The 20329-nt window shown below is 42.9% G+C and overlaps 1 protein-coding gene across 1 annotated transcript in view; it reads left to right on the forward strand.

The window, feature by feature from the left end:
• VIPR2 (vasoactive intestinal peptide receptor 2) overlaps positions 1-20329 on the forward strand; it is a 171844-nt gene that overhangs the window by 78601 nt on the left and 72914 nt on the right. Inside the window, exon 4 of the mRNA XM_069729711.1 lies at positions 3417-3517. Within this exon, the coding sequence (XP_069585812.1) occupies positions 3417-3517 (101 nt within the window). The remainder of the gene's footprint in view (positions 1-3416; positions 3518-20329) is intronic.

Genomic DNA, 20329 nt, shown 5'->3' on the forward strand with positions numbered 1-20329 from the left:
GCCAAGACGCATGAAAGCTGTGATTAAAATCATGGTTATTCCACCTACTATAGATTTCTGAACTCTTCCTGAGTTAAAACATTAGTATTGTTGTTTCTAAACGATTATGAACTCGTTTTCTTTGCATTATTTGAGGTCTGAAAGCCCTGGCGATTTTTTAATTTTGACCATTTTTCTTTGTCAGAAAAAAATACTAAATTTATTGCTTGGAACTTCGGAGACATGTTGTCAGAAGTTTATAGAATAAAAGAACAATTTACATTTTACTCAAAAATATACCTATAAAGAGAAAAATCAGACAAACTGAACATTTTGCAGTGGTCTCTTAATTTTTGCCAGAGCTGTATTTCCTTTAGTCTTGGTCCTTCACATTACAATCCTAATAGGGCAAAACCAAATATTATGTTACCTTAGGAAACCAAGTGACATTGTGAAGACTGATTCAGAATGACAAGTAGTTACAGCACACAGAATGACTTCATTGTCCTTGCCACTTGTAGATGGAGGTTTATTTTTACAGTATGATATTTTTAGAAGGGATCATGTTATTATTCCTTTCATTGGTTGGCTTTACACATTGATTGAACTATTTCAGACAGTGATCGGCAGTTACATGTCGTTTAATTTTCAGCATGCAGCTTGGGTTGCTCAGTTTGTGTCATCAGTGATGAAAGAGTCAAAGATTACTCCCTTACAATCTATTTAATTCATGCATTCCAAATTCTGTAAGAAGTAGGAGTTTGAAGATTAAAATGATCAGAGGGGCGTTTACTGGCAATCTTGAAAATTCAACCATTTCAATCTATGGCATACAAACAAAAGACTGTAAGAAGTGCTTTGGTTGGTGCAGGGTGTCCCTTTAAATATTGTGCTTTCACTGTACCTTGTTGAGCAGAGGGGTAGATGGTGAAAGTAATGCAGACAGATGCGTTCAAGTGGATTTTACTCATTGGAAGGCAACAAGATTGATTTCTCTTTAGATGTAATGGCTTGAACAGAGGTAGACATTTCATATACAGCAATAAGCTAACGGTGGGGACACTATGCTTCTATGTGTGACAGTCTGCTGGCAAACACCTCAGCAGCACCTTCCTCATCCGTTTTCATTGTCACAGTCACAGTGCAGCACAGTATATAGAATCATAGTATCAAAGAATCATAGAATGTTAGCGTTGGAAAGGACCTCCACAATTATTGTGTCCAACTCCCTGCTCAATGCAAGATTCACTAAACCATCTCAGACAGAGGAATATACTGTAGTATGCGCTAAAAATGACTAAGTAGAAAATTCACTCTTACTTGCCTTGTAGAGTGGATTGTGTACGATGTATAATCCTAATGATCCATGCTGGGCAAAATTGCGGGAATTCTAAATTCTGGACCTGTGCTGAATTTGTGAGCGAACAGTGCTGGCAGAGTGCCGACCGGCCACGTCTACTCAAACACCTGTTCAAAAGAGCTACCACCAGATGCATGACATCACTGAAAATACAGTCTGCCTTCAGGTAAATAAAGAAAATTTGCCTCTTGTCCAATGCGTTTCTGCGATTATGATCGTCTTCATCAGGGATTAAATTCACAGCTTATGGCACCAAATGTCAAGGGCAGAAAGTAGGTGGACCAATGAGCTTGGACATGCATCTATATTAGGACTGCCATAAGCTGTGTGTAATCCTTGATGAAGATTTTCGTAATCGCAGAAAACGTTGGAAAAGAGGCAATCCTTTGTAGCTCTTTTGAACAGGTGTTTGAGTAGACATGGACGTCTGGCGCTCTCCCAGCACCGTTCACTCACAGATTCAGCATGGGTCCAGTATTTAGAATTCTTTCAATTTTGCCAAACACTGATTCTTAGGATTACACATCATAAACAATCCACTCTACAAGGCAGGTAAGAGTGAATGTGCTCTTTACACATCTCAGACAGATGTCTGTCCATCCTCTGTTTGAAGACTTCCATTGAATGAGAACTCACCACCTCTCATGGCAGCCTGTTCCACTCATTGTTCACCCTCATTGTCAAAAAATGTTCTTAGAATATCTAATCTGTATCTTTTCCCTTTCAGTTTCATTCTATTGCTTCGTGTTTCCATGTGCAAATGAGAATAAGGATGATTCTTCTACACTGTGACAGCCCTTCAGATATTTGAGGACAGCTATTAAGTCTGATCGGATTTCTTTTTTACAAGCTCAGCATTCCCAGATCCTTTAATCGTTCCTCGTAGGACATAGTTTATAGTCCGCTCACCATCCTGGTAGCTCTTCTCTGAACTTCCTCCGGTTTTTCAATGTCATTTTTTAAAATGTGGTGCCCATCATTCCTGCTATTTAGGGAAACCTTCTCTGGGAATGTTAGACCCGGGATAATAACTCTAAAACATGCATCTCTCACATCATTTACAGTTGTTGCAGCATATATATGTAAACACACTGCAAAGTATGAAATAGTAAATTATAAAGAACAAAAACTAACATTAGCAAAGTTCTGTATGGCTCAAAAGTTAGCAACAGTCTGTAAAAATTGTAAGAGAGCAGAAAATCAGATGTAACCCTCTTTGAGAGGGTCTTAAACAGGACCCATATTATGTTATTAGAGTTTGCAACTCAGGATATATTCTTTAGTTTACTCACTTATAGAGCACCATTAACTCCACAGACATCAGCATCGCTGTCCCTATTGGGGCTCAATCTAAAATTCCTATCAGTATGTCACAAACATGGGGAGAACACACAAATTCCTTGCAGATGTTGTCCTTGGTGGGATTTGAACTCAGGTCCCAGAGCTGCAAAGCAACAGTGCTAACCACTGAGCCACCATGCTGCCCTGGGTCCAGTGTCCAGAGGGTAGATTTCACACGCTCTATTGCCAGAATAATAGTCCTGTGTTCCTCATTAGAATGAATCATAGGTCGAGCATGCACACTCTTTTTTTACTGTTTTGTATGTAGGAATGGGAAAGTAGCTGAACGCTGCATGCAGATGTCTCCATCAGTGCCGAAGACTTTGCATGGATTGGCAGTATGCATGTACAAGCGCTGCGCCAATCAAACAGTAGACACGGGATGCCATTCTAGTTTTCCAATTTCGTAGTTATCATCTATCCAATGGATAGGTAAAACTTTCTTATGGCTGGAATAGTTTCAACAGCTATAGAGTTGTGCTGTGTATTGTACATTGCAGCATAAGGATCGTACATTGACAGCGAATTATTGAGAAATTATCATTTCTTTTGCCTTGTGAGTTGATTCTGCTTTTATAAATGTGGCTATATTTCTGATCTATTTGAAGCAAAAAGGATTGTAAGTGTTCTCACAAATACATCACCATCATCATTTTGTATTTCTAACATGCTGTACATGTTAACATGATTATTTTCACCTAAGAATCCTAAAAATCTCAATGTTTTTTCACTGCAGGAAATATTAGCAGAACCTGCACAGTGCAAGGATGGTCTGACACATATCCGGACATTTTTGATGCATGTGGGCACAATGAAAATGTTACTCAAGTTAATAAGGTGAGTCATGCTATGTTATTAACTAGTAAATTATTTACCCAAGAGAAATGTTTTATTATATTCTTCCTGACTACAGAAAAGACACTTTGAAGTCAGAATCCACTTCTGAGTTACAAATATATGCTGCAAAATGTCAAAATTCAGGGTAAAAAAAAAATAATAATAAAGATATATCAAAAAGTATAACATTGCTTATTTTATAGCATTGACCTCAAATTATCCAAAAGTCATCTTGTGCTTTGGGCACATTAGATATTTAGATAATTTAGAGGCTCCTGACTTTTGGCTCATCGTACACAATACATTTTCATTACGATGAAAGATATCAATAATGAAAATGACTTTATGATTATATAAACTAACATGAATCCCATCTGTGATTTGCTAGTACCATTTGCTTTCTCCTTTGCATTTGACCCTTGTGTTATTTTAAATTGCAGATTGATATTTATATTCAGAAATAAGATATAGAGCTCAATAATTACGTTTAAACTGAATCCTTGATGATGTAGGCTACAAAGCTAGCAATCACTTGTAATGAAAAAGTCAATTTAGAAGAGTTAATTTAATAATCTGCTAAAAACTAACCTGAGCATGAATAATCTGTAGGAGTTAACCAATGAAATCTAGGGTTGGAGAAAAGCATTAGTGCAGAAGCATTTTTTCAGCAGTTTCTAAGGGAAGTGCATAATCAGATTTACATACTGTATGTATATATGTATGAGGTCAAGCTGCTTAACCCACTCTGTATTTGCTATTGAAAAAACTACATTGAGGTTAAAAAACATTCCATAAACGTCTGATACTATGAATACATTTAGAGAAGAATGGTAGACATAAGGGCAGCCCACAAAGTTAACCATTCTCCTCTGGATCCTTTTATACTGCCTCTGATGTACGGAATTGGCCTGACACACACTCAGAAAAAGTATGAGGATCAGCCATATTCTGATTCAATAACTAAGCTGTGAATGTGAGGCTCTAAAGACACAATTTCTTGGCTATTTCTATGTACTAGTACTCACACGAAGAGAATTCATCAGATAGCTTGACTCAACTGCAGAAGCATATATGAACATTCCAGAAGAAGGTTTATTTTCAAGCTGATTTCTTGTAGTTATGAACAATTACAGTAGGAGTAACTGTAACAGCTGCCGTAGGTAAGACTGTTCTGAAGTAGAGCTCTAAGACATGAGGATCTTAACCTGGAAGACAAACAGAGAATGAGGTTACTGACCCAGAGCTAGGAAGGTGGACAGATAGAAATGGAAGACAAACTTTTAAAAGGCAAACCTTTATTCATAAACTCAACCGCAACAATGCAATGCAATACTGTATGATTCCCATGTCATGGGACTTGACAAGGCTAGAGACTATTTTATTGATTAATACATTTTACTCACTTATACAGTGCCATTAATTGCACAGCACTTTACAGACCGCAGCATCGCTGTCCCAATTGGTTTTAATTCAATTAATCCCAATTAATCTAAATTCCCTACCATTGTGACTGCTTTGGAGTGTGGGAGAAAACCCACGCAAACCCAGGGAGAACATACAAACTCCTTGCAGATGTTGTCCCCTGTGGTAATTGAACCAAGGACTCCCACACTACAAAATAGCAGTGCTAACGACTGAGCCTCTGAGCTGCCCACTTGCATTAGGCCAGGTTCACATTAGCATTTGAGTCCGCAGCGTGGTGCTGTGGACTTTTTTCCTTAGCTCCGCCTACTTCTAGATGCATCATACATACCTATCTTTAACATTGGGTACATAGGGACATGCATTGTATGCAGATGCATCCGCATGCGTTGTTTTGACATGCCCGCCGAAAGCAACATGTTGCATTTTCTTGCGTTCGGCTGGCACGTCAAAATGACGCACATGGACGCATCCGATTCAACGCATGTTCCTGCATACCCGATGTTAAACATAGGTATGCAGGATGCAAGAGGAAGTAGGTGGAGCTTAAGGAAATAAGTCCACAGCACCACGCTGCAGACTCAAACGTTAATGTGAACTTAGCCTCAGTGTTGCACATATTGCTACACAACACATTATGACACGGCTGCACTGCAACGGAAATTCAGTCCTGGAGTTTGAAAGCACAGAGGCCCATATAGCTCCCTACTCATACACCTGCTTCCATTACTATGCCACACCAGGGTGTTTTGGTACAAGGCAAAGTGATGCATAGAGTGTGTTGAATTTAGAAGCTGAGTAGCTTATAGGAAATGCTAGTGGAGGAGTCAGAGTCTGAGGGACTCAAAGGCAACATTTGGGGATGGGCCCCACTCCACCGCCACCATGTTTATTGGATATGTTGGCACCATGGACATTGTTGAGTCTGTAAGACATCTGTCCTTATGTCTATATGTATATTGACCATAACCACTGTCATAGGTCGACTCACACAGATGCTCACAGAGGTAGACACAGGAATGTTTGTTCTGCTTGTTTATTTAAATCACACCATAAACCAATGCAGGGTTCAACAAAATAAACATACAGTTAGGTCCATATATATTTGGACAGAGACAACATTTTTCTAATTTTGGTTATAGACATTACTACAATGAATTTTAAACAAAACAATTCAGATGCAGTTGAAGTTCAGACTTTCAGCTTTCATTTGAGGGTATCCACATTAAAATTGGATGAAGGGTTTAGGAGTTTCAGTTCCTTAACATGTGCCACCCTGTTTTTAAAGAGACCAAAAGTAATTGGACAATTGACTCCAATGCCATTTCATGGACAGGTGTGGGCAATCCCTTCGTTATGTCATTCTCAATTAAGCAGATAAAAGGCCTGGAGATGATTTGAGGTGTGGTGCTTGCATTTGGAAGGTTTTGCTGTGAAGTAAACATGGGGTCAAAGGGGCTCTTCATGCAGGTGAAACAAGCCATCCTTAAGCTGCAAAAACAGAAAAAACCCATCCGAGAAATTGCTACAATATTAGGAGTGGCAAAATCTACAGTTTGGTACATACTGAGAAAGAAAGAAAGAAAGCACTGGTGAACTCATCAATGCAAAAAGACCTGGGCGCCCACGGAAGACAACAGTGGTGAATGATCGCAGAATAATCTCCATGGTGAAGAGAAACCCCTTCACAACAGCCAACCAAGTAAACAACACCCTCCGGGAGGTCGGCGTATCAATATCCAAATCTACCATAAAGAGAAGGCTGCATGAAAGTAAATACAGAGGGTTCACTGCACGGTGCAAACCACTCATAAGGATCAAGAATAAAAAGGCTAGACTGGACTTTGCTGAAAAACATCTAAAAAAGCCAGCACAGTTCTGGAAGAACATTCTTTGGACAGATGAAACCAAGAACAACCTCTACCAGAATGATGGAAAGAGAAAAGTATGGCGCAGGCGTGGTACAGCTCATGATCAAAAGCATACCACATCATCTGTAAAACACGGCGGAGGCAGTGTGATGGCTTGGGCATGCATGGCTGCCAGTGGCACTGGGTCACTAGTGTTTATTGATGATGTGACACAGGATAGAAGCAGCAGAATGAATTCTGAGGTATTCAGAGCCGCCATACTGTGTGCTCAGATCCAGCCAAATGCAGCAAAACTGATTGTCCATCTGTAGTATGAAACGATGACCAATTACCCAAAACATAAAGCCAAAGCAACCCAGGAGTTTATTAAAGCAAAGAAGTGGAATATTCTTGAATGGCCAAGTCTTTCACCTGATCTCAACCCAATTGAGCAGCTTTTCTCTTGTTCAAGACTAAACTTCAGACAGAAAGGCCCACAAACAAACAGCAACTGAAAACCACCGCAGTGAAGGCCTGGCAGAGCATCAAAAAGGAGGAAACACAGCGTCTGGTGATTTCCACGAGTTCAAGACTTCAGGCAGTCATTGCCAACAAAGGGTTTTCAACCAAGTACTAAAAATGAACATTTTATTTAAGAATTATTGAATCTGTCCAATTACTTTTGGTCTCTTTAAAAACAGGGTGGCACATGTTAAGGAGCTGAAACTCCTAAACCCTTCATCCAATTTTAATGTGGATACCCTCAAATGAAAGCTGAAAGTCTGAACTTCAACTGCATCTGAATTGTTTTGTTTAAAATTCATTGTGTTAATGTCTATAACCAAAATTAGAAAAATGTTGTCTATGTTCAAATATATATGGACCTAACTGTATTTATTAATATTATATTATACTGTATACCATGATTAAGGCTCTAAGCTGAAACTCATCAGTTCGTTTGTTGTGGATATCTCAGTAACCAGTATATTTATGTTTTAATATTGGATCAATAAAAGCAAGTTTAATTTTTCATCAGCTTTTGTCATTGCTGGAAAAATCTTTCTGTTTCTTGGTGCAACAAAATAAACATGGTCTTTCTGGCAAAACAGGGAAACAAAAAAATAACATATATCACAGTCCTTAGGCCTGTGGGAATCCACTCACTCAGGATACAACCAACAGAGTCCAGCACCGTTGCACACAAACACTTCCCTGGAGCTCTACTGCCTCCAGACCCACAGGCAGAGAAAAAAACTCAGTGGCTGGACATTTAACTTGCCAAATCACCCCTTTGGGGTGGAGATATGGTGAGTAACCGTCCCGCCCAACTCTTACAGCTATTCACAAAAAACCCAACCCTGTTATGGCCGATTAACCCGTCTCAGCACATAACATGCTGGAGAGAATCTTCTGGGTTTTCACATCACGGAAGGTAGCTTTGTGATACATATCTCCCCTCACCTACATTGCCAGTGACCCTATCACACCACATATTGCAAGTTTATACAGTAGTGACTAAAAAATGCCACCATACCAATCATTAACCACAGCCACTGTATTAAAGGGAACCTGTCACCCCGAAAATCGCGGGTGAGGTAAGCTCACCGGCATCAGGGGCTTATCTGCAGCATTCTGTAATGCTGTAAATAAGCCCCAGATGTTACCTGAAAGAGGAGAAAAAGACGTTATATTATACTCACCCAGGGGCGGTCCCGCTGCTGGTCAGGTCGGATGGGCGTCTCCGGTCCGCTGCGGCACCTCCTATCTTCATTACAAGACGTCCTCTTCTGATCTTCAGCCATGGCTCCGGCGCAGGCGTACTTTGCTCTGCCCTCTTGAGGGCAGACAAAGAACTGCAGTGCGCAGGCGCCGAGCCTCTGACCTTTCCGGCGCCTGCGCACTGCAGTACTATCCTCTGCCCTCAAGAGGGCAGAGCAAAGTACGCCTGCGCCGGAGCCGTGGCTGAAGATCAGAAGAGGACGTCTTGTAATGAAGATAGGAGGCGCCGCAGCGGACCAGAGACGCCCATACGACCTGACCAGCAGCGGGACCGCCCCTGGGTGAGTATAATATAACGTATTTTTCTCCTCTTTCAGGTAACATCGGGGGCTTATCTACAGCATTACAGAATGCTGTAGATAAGCCCCTGATGATGGTGAGCTTACCTCACCCGCGATTTTCGGGGTGACAGGTTCCCTTTAAGATCAACATCTCTTTACTATGACTATAGTTTGGTAGATACCAGTTCTACACCAGTGCTCTGCAGACCAATAAAGTGTATAATATACAGATAAATCCAGTGGCAGGTGATGTTTTCAATGATCATAGCCATTCACAATCCCTTTTCTTTGCCAGTGGACCCAGACTGCCATGACCACTTCCATCCATGGACTTATCTCTGCTAAATGTAACATGCAAACATGTTTGGATCATCACTTCTCCAGCACCCTGCTCATTTTTCTGCACTGCTGTATAAACCATATAGTGGTATCCATAGTCTCAGTAATATTGCTCCATCTTTGCCATGCACAATAATGGTGCCCTATCAGTGCCTCCATACAGTAATAATGCCCTTTTACACCCCCCACGCAGTCCTAATGCTCCATCTGTGTCTTCTCAGAGAAATAATGCCTCTAGTTGCTATTACATAGTAATAATTACATAGTAATTATTTCCCCTCTAGGTCTACACAGAGTAGTCATGCCCCCTCTATGTCTTGAGATATCAATAATGACCTCTCCGTGCCTCCACATAGTAATAGTATCCCTAACTCTGCATCCACATAATAATAGTGCTTAGCAATGCACCTCCACAGAATCATAATGCCCCCCATGCCTCCATAAGTAATAAGGTCCCCTGCTATGTCTCCAAATAGTAACTGTCCTATATGTACCTACATATATTATTATTGCCCCTCTTTGTTCCTACGGATAGTATGAGTACCCCTGTTGTGCCTCAATATAGTACTAATGCTCATATTGTGCTTTCATACTTATGATAATACTAGTGCCCCCTCTGTGCATCCAAATAGTAATAATGCCCTCTCTGTGCCACCTCTAAGTAACACGGTAATTGCCCCACTGTGTTTCCACATAATAGTAATGACCTCTTTTGCCAGGTAGTAGACACAAACTAAACTAAAACTTACCTCAAGATGAGACTAGAGTCTCATAGAATATAAGTATTATTATAAGTGCAGCACTTCCATCCAATGAATAAAAAACATTTTATTGTAAATCCATAAAAACAAGTAAATCCAAGTGAAAGGGAGTTAAAACTGATGCTTCTTTCATGTAAACAGGTGCCCTTATTCATATTACTATTTATTAGTTTTCTGGCATAAAAGCTTTGACAAATCGGGGCCTATGTCTTCTATTAGGTAGTGTGGACTGCCAAAGTTTTGAAAAGGGCAACCCAGACATCCAAGCATGGCTGCTATAATATAAATAATGTGCATTACAGCACTAATCTCTCATGTTCTCACATTCTTTTGACTAGACTTTCATAAATTCGTTCAATCAATAAATGAGTTAGCATTTTTATTCCACTTACAAGAACAAAGTATAAAAACTAGACCACACATATATAACATATTACGTGTATAACATACTCCACACAGCACCACATCGTTAACGTTTCTAGTCTGCAAAAGCCGAAGGTGAAAAACTGATTGAAGAGTTCCCGAGACTATGACTCAATGGCCATGGCATACCTTATCCAAATATGGTGCCTATATTTCTTGGGCATAAATGCAATAATTCCATAAAGCCATTAATAGAATGACATATAAGTCTAAAGGCTGAGCATAGTTTACTGGATTTCAGTCCAAACAATGGTCATAAAAAGCAGAAACTGGCCTATAGCAATGTAGTCGTACAATATGCACGTGGCAATAAAGCAAAAGTAGGGCGTAAGTAATCGCAACTTGTGTAGTTGCAACAGCCTTACAATGTCCTTGTCATCTAATGTATACTTGAACATTCAATCTACTACATATATTAATGCAACAAATGCTGATATTTAATCTTTTTTTAATTTTAGGCACTTTTAATATATTTTGTTTTAGCACATTTTTTGTGTTATTTTACTTTGCAAGATGTTTTTAGAGTATCTAAATAACTAATAACTGCAACAATACAAGCCAGAAGGCTTGAATTGACTAATCAGATTACTAGGGAATCATAAGGTGGGCCCAGGCTTTTACTTAATAATGGGCCCCAAAAGTCCATCAGGAGACAACTATATTTTGGGCTGACTTTGGAGCTAATCACTTGCCAATCAAATATAAGCAAAGAGGAGTTTATTCGTAGAATCAGACTGCAAAGGCATCTTGGTCTGGATCAAGGCTGTAGGTACATAGTTGAGCGTCGTGGTTGCATTATTGATGTGTTTTTATTGATAATGTTTTTACTTTATTGTGTATATAACCATGTTCAGAAAGACAAAGCATCATTTAGTGCTGCTTGTGTTACCCCACACTTGGCAAGAAAATTGCCGGGGCAGTTTATCCCAGATGATGGTGGCGCTCCTCAAGCTTAGCTTTAGCATCTGGCCGGGTTTGCAAAACACATTTTGCTTCAACATTTTTAAAAATAGTAATTTTAAGTAGTAAGAGACCGGACAATTGATAATAGGAATAAAACGGTAACAACATGTAGATAATTGGAAGCCAACTTATTGCTGTGATTACTTTCCAAATGCCTTTCAGGACTGAAAGTGAAAATGTATTTATGACTTGTTACTTCATTTTCCCTAAACAATAATGTTACTGGAGTAACTGTGAATAATACAGAGCCTGAAGCAATTATTATTATTATTATTTATTGTTTATTATTTATTGCAATGAGCCACGATCACAGAGAGGGAAGTGGTGACTCATTCACGGCTATATTTGGAATACAAATTTTGGAAAGGACGCGAAAGCCACCACTAAAATCACACTAGTATACAATGCCTGCTCATAAATGAAAGGTACTTTTGCCAGCAAAGTAGCAAAAAAAATGGTTTTCATTGATAATGGTCTAAAACTAATTTTTAATGATTTTTCAAGACATGTACTTCATGATAGTGGTAAAATATCTTCTACATGACTTACATTTATTTATTTAAAAAATGGAAATGTTGAAAAAATAAAAAAAAGTTGCAGTTATCAAACTTTAAATGTTCATACCCTTATATCAGAGTTATACCACACAAAATAGTTAATAAATAACATTTGTCACTTATCTACTTTATATCAGCACAATTTTTGAAACGCATTTTTTTGTTAGGAAGTTATAAGTAGAGTTGAGCGACCTTGACCTTTTTAGAGTCGAGCCGGGTTTCGCGAAACCCGACTATCTCAAAAGTCGGGTCGAGTGAAATCGGCCGATTATGACGTAAAGTCGGGATCGACCGAAACACGAAACCCAATGCAAGTCAATGGGGCAGCATAGTCGGCAGTGAGTGGGGGCCAGGAAAACACCTAGAGTGCCCATTTTAATGTCAAAACCATCCATTCTTCTTAATGAAGCTTGTCAAGCGTAATTTACCTTATAATATTTGGAAGGCATTTGAAATTGGGGGTCATTTGGCTAAAGTTGTGGTGGGTAGGGCTGGTTCAAGTAATTAGTGGGCCCAGGAAATCTGGACCACGTCACGGCAGTGGAGCAGGGAGAGGTAAGTATTTCAACTTTGCAAGTGCTGTGAACCTGAGCAAGCAGGGGGGGCCCACTCGTTGGCATTGGCACTGGCACAGGGCCCCTCAAAGTACAGCGGTGTGTTTGCACGGCGGGGGCGCCTCCCACCGGCAGCAACACTTTTGCGTACTATGAGAGGCCCTGTGCCAGTGACGTCGCCAACTAGTATTCCTCCCCCCACCTGATGAAGGAACCTGCACTTTCATCTGCACCTTCCTCTTTGTCCCCGTGTAAGGTGGTATGGTATGCGGAAAGAGCAACCTGACTTTCAGCAGGGTCACAATGTTGTTGTGTAGCGTGCACGGGGAATGTTGCGTTATGGGTCAATGTACCAGCAGACTCATCTATCACTGGCTGGGCAATGGGCAGGATGAGGAGGAAACACAGATATAGGCCCAAAGAATAAAGTTGGTTAAATGCAGTTCAAAATTGGTAACACAGGAGTAACCAGGGGGCATTGCAGTGGAGGACCACTGGAATGAGAGGCTGACACAGAGAGTAGGCCCAAATCAGTAAGTAGTCGAAATGCAGTTCAAAATTGGCAACCGTAGTAAACAGGCGGCACAGCTTTGTTCAGTGGAGGAGAACAGCAAGGAGTGGCAGACACCGATAGTAGGCCCCAACCCAACTAGTAGGCCAAATGCAGTCTAACATTAACAACTACTTAACGAGCGCCTGAAAACGGAATTTCAGGACAGGAAACCAGGAGAACAGCAAGGAGCGGCAGACACTGTTAGTAGGCCCCAAACCAACTAGTACGCCAAATGCAGTTGTTCCATTTAACCACAATTTAACGAGAGCCTGAAGATAGAAGCTCAGGAAAGGCAACCTGGAGAACACCTTGGAGTGGAACACACCATCTCTCTCCACCCCATACCCATTTTGTAGGCCTAATGCAGTGTAGTTTTCTACAACTACTAAACGAGAGTCGGAAGACCGAAGCAATGGCAAGGAAACCTGGGGAACACCTTGGAGTGTAACACACCATCTCTCTCCACCCGATACCCATTTTGTAGGCCTAATGCAGTGTAGTTTTCTACAACTACTAAACGAGAGTCGGAAGATCGAAGCAATGGCGAGGAAACCTGGAGAACACCTTGGAGTGTAACACACCATCTCTCTCCACCCCATAGCCAATTTGGAGGCCTAATGCAGTGTAGTTTCCAACAACTACTAAACGAGAGCATTAAGATCGAAGCTCTGGAAAGGCAACCTGGAGAACACCTTGGAGTGTAACACACCATCTCTCTCCACCCGATACCCATTTTGTAGGCCTAATGCAGTGTAGTTTTCTACAACTACTGAACGAGAGTCGGAAGACCGAAGCAATGGCAAGGAAACCTGGGGAACACCTTGGAGTGTAACACACCATCTCTCTCCACCCGATACCCATTTTGTAGGCCTAATGCAGTGTAGTTTTCTACAACTACTAAACGAGAGTCGGAAAACCGAAGCAATGGCAAGGAAACTTGGGGAACACACCATCTCTCTCCACTCCATACCCAATTTGTAGGCCTAATACTTTCCGACAACTACTAAACGAGAGCATGAAGATCGAAGCTCAGGAAAGGCAACCTGGGGAACACCTTGGAGTGTAACACACCCTCTCTCTACACCACGGAAGGGCTGATTCTTAGGAAGGAAGGCTGTCGGAAAGAAGCAGGGCGCGTCCGAGAGTGATTATATTTTTATTAGGTATATACTCACCCTCGGACGCGCCCTGCTTCTTTATTTGTAATGAATGTTTATTTGCAATGTGGTTTTGACTTACTCTATTTTTTTGGTAAATAAAGATTTTATTATTTTCATTGTTTTGCATCTTCTTGGCAATAATATAAAGAAGACGCGACAGGACAACACTCGGTGGATGCCATATCTGTGTTTTAAATTGAAAAAAACTTTCAGTTAACTACTTGCAGGAGAAAGTTATTGTAGCTGGTGGCCATTTTTAGTACTGTACCAGATTTTTGTTGTTTGTGTTTGTTTTTAATGTTAAAATGTCTGCATTTGATATCTCTCCAGTATTTTCTTTTTTATAAGCAAAATACTTATTTTTATATTTTCTGATGTTGGTTCAAGGGGTACACGGGCAGCAGTAGACAGGTCAGTGGAGGCCTAGTGGAAGGAGGGACCGCAGACAGGCTTCGAAGCCCTAACATAATAAATTGGGCTGGCTGTAGGCAATTTAAAATTGGTTCCAGGGGAAACCGGGCAGCAGTAGACAGGTCAGTGGAGGCCTAGTGGAAGGAGGGACCGCAGACAGGCTTCGAAGCCCTAACATAATAAATTGGGCTGGCTGTAGGCAATTTAAAATTGGTTCCAGGGGAACACGGGCGGCAGTAGACAGGTCAGTGGAGGCCTAGTGGAAGGAGGGACCGCAGACAGGCATCGAAGCCCTAACATAATAAATTGGGCTGGCTGTAGGCAATTTAAAATTGGTTCCAGGGGAACACTGGCGGCAGTAGACAGGTCAGTGGAGGCCTAGTGGAAGGAGGGACCGCAGACAGGCATCGAAGCCCTAACATAATAAATTGGGCTGGCTGTAGGCAATTTAAAATTGGTTCCAGGGGAACACGGGCGGCAGTAGACAGGTCAGTGGAGGCCTAGTGGAAGGAGGGACCGCAGACAGGCTTCGAAGCCCTAACATAATAAATTGGGCTGGCTGTAGGCAATTTAAAATTGGTTCCAGGGGAACACGGGCGGCAGTAGCCAGGTCAGTGTAGTAGTAGTGGAAAAAACGGGCCGCAGACAGGCTTCGAAGGCCTAACATAACAAAAATTGGGCTGTAGGCAATTTAAAATTGGTTCCAGGGGAACACGGGCGGCAGTAGACAGGTCAGTGGAGGCCTAGTGGAAGGAGGGACCGCAGACAGGCTTCGAAGCCCTAACATAATAAATTGGGCTGGCTGTAGGCAATTTAAAATTGGTTCCAGGGGAACACGGGCGGCAGTAGACAGGTCAGTGGAGGCCTAGTGGAAGGAGGGACCGCAGACAGGCTTCGAAGCCCTAACATAATAAATTGGGCTGGCTGTAGGCAATTTAAAATTGGTTCCAGGGGAACACGGGCAGCAGTAGACAGGTCAGTGGAGGCCTAGTGGAAGGAGTGACCGCAGACAGGCTTCGAAGGCCTAACATAAGAAAAATGTCAATACAATGGTATTGACAGTGCCAGGCATTGAAGGATGTCAGCGCATAGACTAAACATTGGTGGAGCTGTGAGAGAAAATTTTGCAAGTGGTAGAGCACTGTTTGACCTGGGGGGGGGACTGTCTTGTGGCCGGCGGTACAGGCCCAGGGCCCCTCATATTACAACGGTGTGTCTGACGTTGGGTGCGCACCACCACCGCCAGACACTTTATTGTGCTATGAGGGACCTAGTGGCAGTGCCGTCGACCAAAAGCGGGCACACCCACCTCTTCAGACAAACAGTACTCTCACGGGTGCTGGCGTCAAGTGGCGATACCACTGCCCCGTGTGGGGACTTTGGCCATTTAGGGAGGTGTTAACATGTCGGATGCTGGACAATCAGGTGCTGCAAATTACGAGATTGGAAAAGTCGTTCAGAATAGTCCACAGGCAAGACCTTTACATAGGAAAGCTAGGTGTCAGCCGGGCAAGGTAGGGCAAAAGATTTCGAAATCCAGTTGTGGTTCATTTTAATGAAGGTTAGATCATCTACATTTTGGGTAGCCAGACGAGTCCTTTTTTCTGTTAGTATTGAACCTGCAGCACGGAATACTCTTTCTGATAGGACACTAGCTGCCGGGCAAGCAAGCTCCTGCAATGCATATTCTGCCAATTCTGGCCAGGTGTCTAATTTTGATGCCCAGTAATCAAATGGGAATGACGGTTGAGGGAGAACGTCGATAAGGGATGAAAAATAGTTAGTAACCATACTGGACAAATGTTGTCTCCTGTCACTTTGAATTGATGCTGCAGTACCTGTCCTGTCTGCGGTCATAGCAAAATCACTCCACAACCTGGTCAGAAAACCCCTCTGGCCAACGCCACTTCTGATTTCTGCCCCTCTAACACCTCTGGTCTGCTGGCCCCTGCAGCTCGTGTTAGAACGATCACGGGCGCTGTGTGCAGGGAATGCCAGAAGCAAACGGTCAATAAGAGTTGATTGTTTGGTTGCTAATATTAGTTCCAAGTTCTCATGTGGCATTATATTTTGCAATTTGCCTTTATAGCGAGGATCAAGGAGGCAGGCCAACCAGTAATCGTCATCGTTCATCATTTTTGTTATGCGTGTGTCCCTTTTGAGGATACGTAAGGCATAATCCGCCATGTGGCCCAAAGTTCCAGTTCTCAAATCTGTGGTTGTGCTTGGTTGAGGGGCAGTTTCAGGCAAATCCACGTCACTTGTGTCCCTCCAAAAACCAGAACCCGGCCTTGCTGCGCCAACAATTTCCACTGGCCCCGGAAAAGCTTCCTCATTAAAAATATAATCATCCCCATCATCCTCCTCGTCCTCCTCCTCCTGTTCGCCCGCTACCTCGTCCTGTACACTGCCCTGGCCAGACAATGGCTGACTGTCATCAAGGCTTTCCTCTTCCTCAGCTGCAGACGCCTGATCCTTTATGTGTGTCAAACTTTGCATCAGCAGACGCATTAGGGGGATGCTCATGCTTATTATGGCGTTGTCTGCACTAACCAGCCGTGTGCATTCCTCAAAACACTGAAGGACTTGACACATGTCTTGAATCTTCGACCACTGCACACCTGACAACTCCATGTCTGCCATCCTACTGCCTGCCCGTGTATGTGTATCCTCCCACAAAAACATAACAGCCCGCCTCTGTTCACACAGTCTCTGAAGCATGTGCAGTGTTGAGTTCCACCTTGTTGCAACGTCTATGATTAGGCGATGCTGGGGAAGGTTCAAATAACGCTGATAGGTCTGCATACGGCTGGAGTGTACGGGCGAACGGCGGATATGTGAGCAAAGTCCACGCACTTTGAGGAGCAGGTCGGATAACCCCGGATAACTTTTCAGGAAGCACTGCACCACCAGGTTTAAGGTGTGAGCCAGGCAAGGAATGTGTTTCAGTTGGGAAAGGGAGATGGCAGCCATGAAATTCCTTCCGTTATCACTCACTACCTTGCCTGCCTCAAGATCTACAGTGCCCAGCCACGACTGCGTTTCTTTCTGCAAGAACTCGGACAGAACTTCAGCGGTGTGTCTGTTTTCGCCCAAACACTTCATAGCCAATACAGCCTGCTGACGTTTGCCAGTAGCTGCCCCATAATGGGAGACCTGGTGTGCAACAGTGGCAGCTGCGGATGGAGTGGTTGTGCGACTGCGGTCTGTGGACGAGGTCTCGCTTCTGCAGGAGGACGAGGAGGAGGAGGAGGGGGTGCGAACGGCTACAGCCAACTGTTTCCTAGACCGTGGGCTAGGCAGAACTGTCCCAAACTTGCTGTCCCCTGTGGACCCTGCATCCACCACATTTACCCAGTGTGCCGTGATGGACACGTAATGTCCCTGGCCATGCCTACTGGTCCATGCATCTGTTGTCAGGTGCACCTTTGTGCTCACACATTGCCTGAGTGCATGGACGATGCGCTCTTTAACATGCTGGTGGAGGGCTGGGATGGCTTTTCTGGAAAAAAAGTGTCGACTGGGTAGCTCGTAGCGTGGTACAGCGTAGTCCATCAGGGCTTTGAAAGCTTCGCTTTCAACTAACCGGTAGGGCATCATCTCTAACGAGATTAGTCTAGCTATGTGGGCGTTCAAACCCTGTGTACGCGGATGCGAGGCTAAATACTTCCTTTTTCTAACCATAGTCTCATGTAGGGTGAGCTGGACTGGAGAGCTGGAGATCGTGGACATGGCAGACTGAGAGACGGTGGGAGATGGTATTGTTGCCGCCGGTGCCCTAGATGCAGTGTTTCCTACTACGAAACTGGTGATTCCCTGACCCTGACTGCTTTGGCCTGGCAAAGAAACCTGCACAGATACTGCAGGTGGTGCAGAAAATGGTGGCCCTACACTGCCGGAAGGGATGTTGCGTTGATGACTAGCTTCATTGGCCGAGGGTGCTACAACCTTAAGGGACGTTTGGTAGTTAGTCCAAGCTTGCAAATGCATGGTGGTTAAATGTCAATGCATGCTACTTGTATTGAGACTTTTTAGATTCTGCCCTCTGCTTAAGGTAGTTGAACATTTTTGACAGATGACTTTGCGCTGATCAATTGGATGTTGTTTAAAAAAATGCCAGACTGCACTCTTTCTAGCATCGGATACCTTTTCAGGCATTGCAGACTGAGCTTTAACCGGATGGCCACGCTGTCCTCCAACAGGTTTTGACTTTGCCACGCGTTTTGGGCAAGATACGGGCCCGGCAGATGGAACCTGTTGCGATGTTGATGCCTGCTGCGGCCCCTCCTCCTCCGCTTCAGAACTGCTGCCGCCTGCACCCTGTTCCCCCAATGGCTGCCAATCGGGGTCAAGAACTGGGTCATCTATTACCTCTTCTTGTAGCTCGTGTGCAACTTCGTCTGTGTCACCGTGTCGGTCGGTGGTATAGCGTTCGTGATGGGGCAACATAGTCTCATCAGGGTCTGATTCTTGATCATTACCCTGCGAGGGCAATGTTGTGGTCTGAGTCAAAGGACCAGCATAGTAGTCTGGCTGTGGCTGTGCATCAGTGCACTCCATGTCAGATTCAACTTGTAATGGGCATGGACTGTTAACTGCTTCACTTTCTAAGCCAGGGACGGTATGTGTAAAGAGCTCCATGGAGTAACCCGTTGTGTCGCCTGCTGCATTCTTCTCTGTTGTTGTTTTTGCTGAAGAGGACAAGGAAGCGACTTGTCCCTGACCGTGAACATCCACTAACGACGCGCTGCTTTGACATTTACCAGTTTCACGAGAGGAGGCAAAAGAGCTAGAGGCTGAGTCAGCAAGATAAGCCAAAACTTGCTCTTGCTGCTCCGGCTTTAAAAGCGGTTTTCCTACTCCCAGAAAAGGGAGCGTTCGAGGCCTTGTGTAGCCAGACGACGAACCTGGCTCCACAGCTCCAGACTTAGGTGCAATATTTTTTTTCCCACGACCACCTGATGCTCCACCACTACCACTACCCTCATTACCAGCTGACAATGAACGCCCCCGGCCACGACCTCTTCCACCAGACTTCCTCATTTTTTTAAAAACGTTACCAAACTAACGGTATTTGTTGCTGTCACACAACTTACACGGTGAGCTATAACTTCAGTATGATTTAGCTACCCCTTTACAGGTGGGTGAGACCACAACGAAAATCAGGCACAATGTTACACACTCTGTTGTTGGTGGCAACAAATGAGAGAGATGCCACACACGCAGGACTGTCACTGAAGCGCAAATGTAAATATTAATCTCCCACTGATTTGTTTGTTTTTTTTTAACAGAGAGACTTTAGAGAAAAAAAATAATTAAAAAAAATGATTTTTTAAGGAAGAATTTATAAACCAAATAAAATGAAATGATTGTTTCAGGGAGAATTTAGAAAACAAATTAAAAAAAAATAGGCTTTCTATGGCCCACTGAGTGAGAGAGGACGCACACAGGAGTCAGGAGTGGCACACAAGCCCAGAGGCCAATATTTATCTCCCACTGATTGATTTAGTGATTTTTTCAGGTAGATTTTGGAACCCAAATCAAGCAAAAAAATTAATAGGCTTTCTATGGCCCACAATTGGAGAGAGAGAGATGGCACACCCAGGAGTCAAGACTGGCACACAAGCAGAAAGGGCAATATTAATCTCCCACTGATTTGATTTTTTTTTTTTGTTTCAGGGAGACTTTAGAAAAAAAAATACAAAAAAAATGATTTTTTTCAGGAATAATTTAGAAACCAAATAAAATAAAATGATTTT

The sequence above is a fragment of the Ranitomeya imitator genome, chromosome 6 (assembly GCF_032444005.1).
Source record: "Ranitomeya imitator isolate aRanImi1 chromosome 6, aRanImi1.pri, whole genome shotgun sequence".
In the NCBI taxonomy this organism is placed as follows: Eukaryota; Metazoa; Chordata; class Amphibia; order Anura; family Dendrobatidae; genus Ranitomeya; species Ranitomeya imitator.